The sequence below is a fragment of the Mercenaria mercenaria genome, chromosome 14 (assembly GCF_021730395.1).
Source record: "Mercenaria mercenaria strain notata chromosome 14, MADL_Memer_1, whole genome shotgun sequence".
Lineage (NCBI taxonomy): Eukaryota > Metazoa > Mollusca > Bivalvia > Venerida > Veneridae > Mercenaria > Mercenaria mercenaria.
This window is the reverse complement of record NC_069374.1, coordinates 14,080,154-14,088,926: the sequence shown is the minus strand read 5'-3', so window position 1 is coordinate 14,088,926 and position 8,773 is coordinate 14,080,154. Positions and strand designations below refer to the sequence as shown.

Here is an 8,773-nt window from a genome sequence, read left to right as displayed (position 1 = left end):
AACCTTCCCTGGGAATTATGTGGTGTCAGACAGAACATTTTTGGTCTACCCATCCGACTTTAACACCTCGTATTTTCGAAAGTAATGGAGATTTCGCCGGGATATTTGGCAGACAAAGAGAGAGAATGTTTGGCTTTCTATTGAGGGTAATGCCAAGCTTGTTGCTTCAGAAAATGAGAAAAAATCCTCGGTTCAATATCCAAAACAATGAAAATCTGGCCGTGGATTAGCCATCTGTATGATTATTTGGTGTCTTTTTCAATTCAGAAAACATTCCTTTAAATGCCTCTTTCTATCCTCGAAATCTGGTAAGAGTCTGCTTTTCATTGATTCACATTGTGTAAAGAAAAAATTGAAAATACTTACTTCTAATCGACAACAAACTCCGCAGAGTGTCGCGTTATCCGATCTGGTGTCATGTTATCTGGTGGTGTCGCGCTATCACGTTATAGGGTGTGAGAATGTGTCTGTAGGACACAGGGTGTGCCCCACTGGTACTTTTGTCACAGATAAGGGGGGAAATTCAAATGTTTGCAGTCTTAAATGGGTATAGCCTAAACAAACATTTTATGAAAATGATTCATTACTAATAAAAACACAATTTTCGCTATTTCAAGGGCCATAACTCTGTAATAATCACTAAGATTCTCAAGAAGAATGCCAAGTGTGCAAGGTAACATTATGATAAAGACTCTAGCAAGGTTTCATTAATTTACATTAAATAGTTTTTCAGCTAGGCACATAATTAGGTGAAAATGTGCATTTTTTTACTATTTCAAGGGCCATAACTTTAAAAATTGGGAAAGGTGCCAGCCAAAAAATAAGAGGTGTGCAAGTTTATAACATGATATAAAGACTCATGCAAGTTTTCATCATTTTATATCATATACTTTTGAGCTAGGTGCATAACAGGTGAAAATGAGCATTTTTGACTATTTCAGGGGCAATAACTCTGAAAATAGGGGCGGAAGCAGACAAAAAATAGAAGGTACCTAAGTTCATGTCATGGTAAAGACTCATGCAAGGTTTAATCAATTCAAAAAAAGTTCAAAAGTTGTAATCAAATTATAAAATTTCACTGTAATACTGTAAAAGCAAAACTTTTCACCATGTCAAAATTTTGTGAAATTGAAAAATTGAGTATTTTGCAAGGTTTAATATTAGATTAATTTTTGTGCGATATAGGGCCTCAAGAATATAGCAAAAATTAAACCTTGTTAAAAATTTCTGCTTTTACAGTAGAATAAAATCCTATAGAATAAAAATCATGTGTATGAATATAAGAATATGGAACTACGTTTTAGGTCTTCTTTGTGTAATTTTCAATAAGATCCCATTTTCTGAACGAGTAACCACACTTAGTTCTTTTCTGTAGATATGGCCTGGTACTGTTTCTATCTTAAACCTAGAATAAAGAAATCATATATAATTACAAAACCTGAAAATAAAGCTTATTTTTTAGGAAAGCAGCAAGTGGTTTTTACAATACATATGATCTATTCCCGCATGTAGTGATGTAAAAGGAAACTAAAAATATTGATACAGTAATGAAACTAGTGTTTTTTTACCTTTTACCACCAGATGGTCTGCTTTAACAAGTGGAATCAAGCACGACTATTAAAAGGGTAGGTCCTCTTAGCAGTCGAGACATCTCATATAGGTACGAGACAGCTTACAGTGTATTTCAGCATTAAAAGAAGTCCTTACTTTTAATTCCTGAGAAATTCATAATATTAAGATGAGCACACAAAGCCTTTTCAGAACCATGTTTTACTGAATGTTCATGTACGTGTTATAAGTCTGAAAGTTTAATACTAAAACAGTTTTAACTCGATGATGCTTTTGTAAAACAGCACATGTCTCCCCAATGCACAGTCGTAAAGGCAAGAAGTCAATAGGGGACAGGAGCTAGTCAATTGATGGTTGACTGCAATACAGATCATCTACTTAGCATGTCCAATCATCCAACTAAGTTTCGGCATTCTAGGCCTAGTGGTTATCAAGTTATTGTTCAGGCTCCTTTGACCTTTTATCTTTGATCAAGTGACCCCCAAAGTCAATAGGGTCTCTATATGTCCACTCATCCTATCATGTTTCAACATTCTTGGCCAAGTTCTCAAGTTATTGATTGGAAAGAGTTTCCTATGATCTGTCCCCTTTGACACTGACCTATGATGGAGTGACCCCAAAAACAATAGCAGCCATGCATCTACTAGGTAAGTCCTATTACCCTATGAAGTTTGAAAGTTCTAGGTAAAATGGGTCTCTAGTAACTCACCACAAATGGATTTCCATTTTCTGTCCACTGTAATCTTTACTTGGGATGGACTGACCCCAAAGTCAATACAGGTTATCTACTCTGTATGTCCCCGTCATTTATATGACTGAAGAATTGTTGAAAAAGACGTTAAACCCGAACACACACACTCTGTATGTTCAATCATCGTATGATGTTTCAACTTTATTGGTCAATTGGTTCTCAATTTACTGTCTAGAAATGATGTTACATGACCAGGCTCCTGTAACCTTGACCTTTAATAGTGACCCCAAAATCAATAGGAGTCATCTACTCTGCAAGTTCAATCATCCTAATACATGTAGATGAAGTTTCAACATTCTGGGTCAAGTGGTTCTGGTTATTGACTAGAAATAGTTTTCCATGTTCAGGAACCTGTGACCTTGACCTTTAATAGAGTGACCCCAAAAACAATTGGGGTCATTTACTCTGCATTATCCAATGATACTATAAAGTTTATTCTGGGTCAAGTGGTTCTCAAGTTATTGATCAGAAATGATTTTCAATGTTCAGGTCCCTGTAACCTTGACCTTTATCACAGTGACCCTAAAATCGAATGGGGTCATCTACTCTACATGATCAATCATCCTATGGAGTTTCAACATTCTGAGTCAAGTGGTTCTCAAGTTATTGATCGGAAATTGTTTTCAATGCTCAGGCCCCTGTGACATTTGATGGAGTGAAACCAACCTTTAACTCCTGCAGCCCTTCCATCCTATGAAGTTTGAAGGTTCTAGGTCAAACAGTTCTCCAGTTATTGATCAGAAATAAAGTGTGACATATGGACGGACATAGCAAAACCAATATGTCTCCCTCAGTGGGGAGAGGGGAGACATAATTATGCAACTAAGATTATTTGCAATACAGCTGAACTTGTACAAGCAGCCACCTGTAATTAAGCAGCAACATGCCTTAAGCAGTCAGTCGGGATAACTTCTTAAATTGACCAACTAGTTTCTAGTAGCCACATGCTTCGTTTGATTTGAGATTAATGCCATTTTTCATGTGTATTTCAGTTCAGTAATGGCAGGTAGTTAACCCATTCTCTGCCAACTTCCGCACATGAATCAGAGGTGAAAGACAAAATGATTTCAGACACAATGTTTTTTATCAAATCGTCATAAAGAACATATGCATTACCCAGGTATTGAACTCACAACCCTGCAATCCGTAGAGATGCGCTCTCCCGATTGGGCTAAGCAGGTGGGCCTCAAGCTGCTTTATACAGGTAGAACTTTGTTTCAATATTATACTCACCTATGAATTATTCTTGCTATCATAATCTTCATTTCCATCATGGCAAAATTCTGACCAATACAATTCCTACAAAGTCAAATGTCTTTATCAGTTTTCCAATTATTCTTAAAAATCATTTTGATGGGGTAATTTTCTACTGTAAATTTCCTCTATTTTAGATATTAACAAGGGTTTTAATTCAATTTTGAGTTTATCTGTTGAGAGATTATAATAATAATTATAAAACTTTCAGAATACCACAGTTATTGTACCCGAGTTATCATTCAGAAACAAATTGGTCTACAACATGTACATACCAATCAACAGACCGACCGACCAACCTACAGACATCAGCAAAACGATATACCCCTCCTTCTTCGAAGGGGGGCATAATAAAACTATTATAGTGTATCAACAGACTAATATGAAATCAACTGCATTTAAGTGTTTCTCCTGACCAAACTAGAGACTACCATGTAGCAGATGTTAAATCAGCAACTAGACAGCACCTGTGTCAATGATATATTTATATGCAAGAAAGTACTTCTGAAAACAAGAGGGCCATGATGGCTCTGTATCGCTCACCCGAGTACTATTGCTCAAAATGACATGATCAAGTTTTGCCATAGAGCACATAGGCATACACATTAAATATCATCAGGATAAACATTTTCTTGTAACAGTCCCTTTTGACATAACCATGGCCAATTTCCATACCAAGTTTGAGGGTCCTAGGCTCAAATGCTGCATTTTTGTACCAATATGACTATTCCTTACCCTGGAAGACTAAAATAACATTTAAAACCAATCTCATTTAATGCTGTTGATATGTATTTGTTTATATAATAGGGAGGTAATTTGTCATAAATTCAGTCAAAAGTTATATACCCTGATTGTCCGAGTCCATCTGATGGCATAAATGACATTTCAAATCAGTATCTTCATTGGTTACTGTGATACACCTTTTCTGAATTGAAACAAAGGGAGGTAATCTGACATAAAATCAGTCAATAGCTATCTACCCTGATTGATCACTATCTGCCCTGATTGCCTCAGTCCAACTTAAGATAATAATGAAGTTTCAAGTGAGTTCTATAAATATTTACCGAGATAAATCCATTTTTATTAAAATTAGGGGAGGTAATCATTCACTGGTATATTATTATTATTATTATTATTATACCACATTTATATAGCACTCTTTTCATGCACTTGTACACGTTCAAAAGTGCTTTACAGAATAAATTGCAAAAATACAAACAAATACGTATACAAAGATAATGCATTCCACATTAACAAAAATCATGAATGAAAACAAGTATAATTTAAAAAAAAAAACAAGATAAAAAAAATAAATGTATCGGTCAGTTAACAAAATATTGTACAAAAAAGTGGGTTTTGAGCAGGCTTTTGAAAGCAGCTAGCGTGTCAGCTTCCCTGATTTTGACAGGAAGAGAGTTCCAAAGCTTTGGAGCAGTGCACGAAAAGCTGCGATTGCCATACATCATGGTATTAGATTTTGGCATAACCAGTGACAGCGTGTCTTGCGATCTTAGGGTCCTGACGGTTTATACACTTCTAGCATATCCCTAATATAGGCAGGGGACTGATTGTGTAACGCCTTAAAGGTGTGGGTCAGAACCTTGTACTGCACCCTGTATTTCACTGGCAACCAGTGAAGCTCCTTCAGAACCGGTGTTATATGATTGCGACGGGCGCTCTTAGTGATTACGCGAGCTGCAGTGTTCTGGACATGTTGCAACTTGTTAAGTGTGCTGTTTGGTATACCACTTAACAAGGCATTACAGTAGTCTAACCGTGAAGTAACCAGGCTGTTTATAAGGGTTTTTGTGGCATCACTGGTAAGATACCGTCTGATGTGACCTATTCTGCGAAGTTGTGCATATCCAGCCCGGCACACCGAGTTGACTTGTTGTTCCATATCCATACCGCTGTCAAATACTGCTCCAAGATTCCTAACACATTTCGTGGATTTTATCACAGAATCACCGACCTTCACAGAAACGTCATCAATGTACTTGGAGTTACGCTTTGATGTCAATAGCATTACCTCAGTTTTGTCAGCATGAGCTCAGCATGTTGGAATTCATCCACGAGACAATTTCAGTCAGACAGCTCTCAATGCGGCGCAAAGCTTCACTTCTGGCCACAGCCTCTATCGGCTTAAAAGATAGGTATAATTGAGAGTCATCAGCGTAGAAATGATGAAGAAGTCCATGACGTCTGCATATGGCACCCACGGGTTTAGTGTACATGATATAGTTCTTTGGACCAAGCACTGATCCCTGGGGCACACTGTATTTCATCAACGTAGGCGTCGACAACTCACCATCAACGCATACAGTTTGATAGCGGTCACTAAGATATGATGACATCCATGCAAGTGCTTTGTGTGTGACTCCAAAATGATGTTCGAGCCGGTGTAACAGTGTTTGGTGATCAATCGTGTCGAAAGCCGCAGAAAGATCGAGTAGCACGAGGACTGTTACAGAATTTTGATCGAGAGATGTGAGGATGTCATTCTGTACCTTTATCAAAGCCGACTCAGTTGAATGAAACTTTCTGTAAGCAGACTGCAGTCCCTCATGTAGCTCATTTTCACTCAAGTGCCGCTCAAGACGCGCATCTACTACCTTTTCTAAGATTTTTGAAATGAAAGGGAGGTTAGATACAGGCCTGTAGTTTTGAGAATGTTTGGTTCAAGACCTGGTTTCTTAAGCAGGGGTCTTATCCTAGCACTTTTAAAACTCTTTTGGTACATAACCTAATTCCATTGATGTATTTATGATGTTTGTTATCAGCGGCAAGAGCTCATCGAGACATTTCTCAGAAGCCATGTTGGTAAAGGGTCAAGTTCGCAGGATTTGTTTGGAGATTTTTGTATAATTTGTTCTACCTCTTCTATCGTTGTAGGAGCCAAATCAATAAGACAGTTTGCTACTTCTTGGTGTTCTGGACAATGCAAGTCTACTGAATCACGATCAGTTTGGCTATGCGAAATAATATCATTCCTAATGTTCTCAATTTTCTCGATGAAAAAGTCACTGAACTTCTGCGCAAGTTCCTTTGGTGATGTGTTAGAGGGACGGGAAGCATCTTGGCTGTCTCCTAGTAGATTTTTGGTTATCTTGGCCAAACTTTTGTGGTCAGTGCCACACGACTTCACCTTATCAGAGAAGTAGTCGGTTCGGGCCTGAATTAGGAGTTTATTCATGGTAGCACATTGGTCCCTATAAAGTTGATGGTCGATTGTTAGTTTGGATTTACGCCACTTCCGCTCAAGCTTGCGTTTTAAGTGTTTAGCCTCATGAAGTTCGTCTGTAAACCACGGACAGCTAGGTCGAAGAACGATAGTTTTTGTGCGTAAAGGAGCGTGTTTATCTATCAGTAAGGATAATCCTTTTGAATATGCATTTACTAGCTGATCCACGTCTGCGCCTTCTGGAAGCGTATTTAGTGCAAGGGACGCTGAGATGTCTTGTTTGAAAGAACTTACGTCAATAGAGCGTAGTTTCCGAAAAGAAACTTGCTTCCGTATCGGAGCTGGTTTTGCGGCACTGGCGTTGAAGTGAATTGCATGGTGATCCTGTGACATATTACCAGTATTGTCACAAAGACCTGGATCGATGACCTCGACACATGATATTATTTTGCTGTCGTTCCTGGTTATTACAAAATCTAATGTATGACCGCGGGCATGGGTTGGTCCGTTCACATGTTGATGCATACCACATGACTGAAGTACACTTTTAAATCTGACAGCATCTCGGTCTGATGGAATATCAAGATGGAAATTCATGTCTCCCACAATGATGATGTCTTTATCAACTGTAGCATACCTGCCTAGGAAAGTAGGCCATTCTTCCTCTAGAAACACACTAGTCTTTAAACCGTTTTGTTTTGTTGGTGGTGGTCTATATATCACTGCCACTCGTGCAGAAAATCCATTGATGCTCAAATTACAATCCAATGTATTCAAATTGTTTAAAATCTTTGTCACGACTAGATGCAACAACACGAAGAGTAAATGCAGACTTATGTATGAGAGCCACACCCCCTCCACGGCTGCCGCTGCACCGTGCCACACTTTTAATTGAATATCCATTCGGTACAAGTTCGCCAATACACGTTTTATCCATGGTAGTTCCGAGCCAAGTCTCAGTGAGTGCTACCAAATCAAAATCATTTGAAACTATGTGATCACACAGAGAAACTGTCTTATTTTTGACAGATCTTGGATTGAAACTGCATACACGAATTTTCTTCTCACTTCTTCCTGTTGTAATGGATTCACATCTAATTTTGGTAACATTTTTGGTATTTTGCTGCTGAATTTCAAGGTTTTGGCTATCCATACATTTGAACTGTTTATACAGATTTCATTTCGTGGTCGAACTATAATTATGATTTCTTCAGGCAGTACTTGTAAATTATACAAATGGACCCTTTATTGACATCCCATATTGATTTAACTTTATGTTTACCTCCTCTTGAACCTCTGTATTTTAAAATACCTAACTGTTTTATTGTTGTTAAAGAGGAATATCTGGCCGAAATTTCCCCCGGGCATACTTTCCAATATCAAGTAGTTCACGTCTATTGTATTGGTGTTTGACATGAAAAGCTACAAGTGATAATTGGCCAATCATTGTGTGTGAAGAGAAATCAGTTGAAAATTTCAACGTTATTCTGAAAAAAAAATGCACAAATAAATTGAAAAATACCAACAAAATGCAAGTATTTCACAATATTTCACAAAACTATTTACATCAATCTTCCCACAATCAACCAATACAAACTCAAGACAACTTCCACATATATATGTTTAGTAATTCTCGAGAAATAATCAAATAAATGTCAGCGAAATGAAATGCAGCCTACACTTGGCGCAATATATAATGCATGTAAAAGATACAGCGTACAAGCCTATACAACAATACATTAGTAAGTTTTCATATCAATAAATGTTCAATTAAGAGTTATCTAATATGACTATTTCTATACCATGGAAGACACAACGTTTCAAATCAATCTCATTAGAAGCTGCTAAGGTGTATTCATTTAGATAAAAAATAAAAGGAGGTAATTTGTCATAAATACAGTCAATATGTATTTCACTGATTGTTCAAGTACATCTGTAGAAATAAATGAAAGTTCAGATCAGTATCTTCACTAGTTATGGAGATATACCCATAAAATTTTAACTTGAAATAAAGGGAG

General features: G+C 37.3%; 1 protein-coding gene across 3 annotated transcripts in view; it reads right to left on the bottom strand.

The window, feature by feature from the left end:
* Positions 1–436: 436 nt before the first annotated feature.
* Positions 437–8,773, bottom strand: part of LOC123526430 (cytochrome P450 4F2-like) — a 46,695-nt gene continuing 38,358 nt past the window's right edge. For 2 of the 3 annotated variants that reach the window (XM_045305565.2, XM_053522968.1), the window contains exons 12-13: positions 3,554–3,619; positions 437–1,405 (exon numbers count right to left, since the gene is read on the bottom strand). In XM_045305565.2, the coding sequence (XP_045161500.2) occupies positions 1,294–1,405; positions 3,554–3,619 (178 nt within the window). In that variant the 3' untranslated portion in view covers positions 437–1,293. Of the gene's footprint in view, positions 1,406–3,553; positions 3,620–4,420; positions 4,500–8,773 lie in introns of all 3 variants that reach the window. The other variant, XR_008366978.1, reaches the window with a different exon arrangement.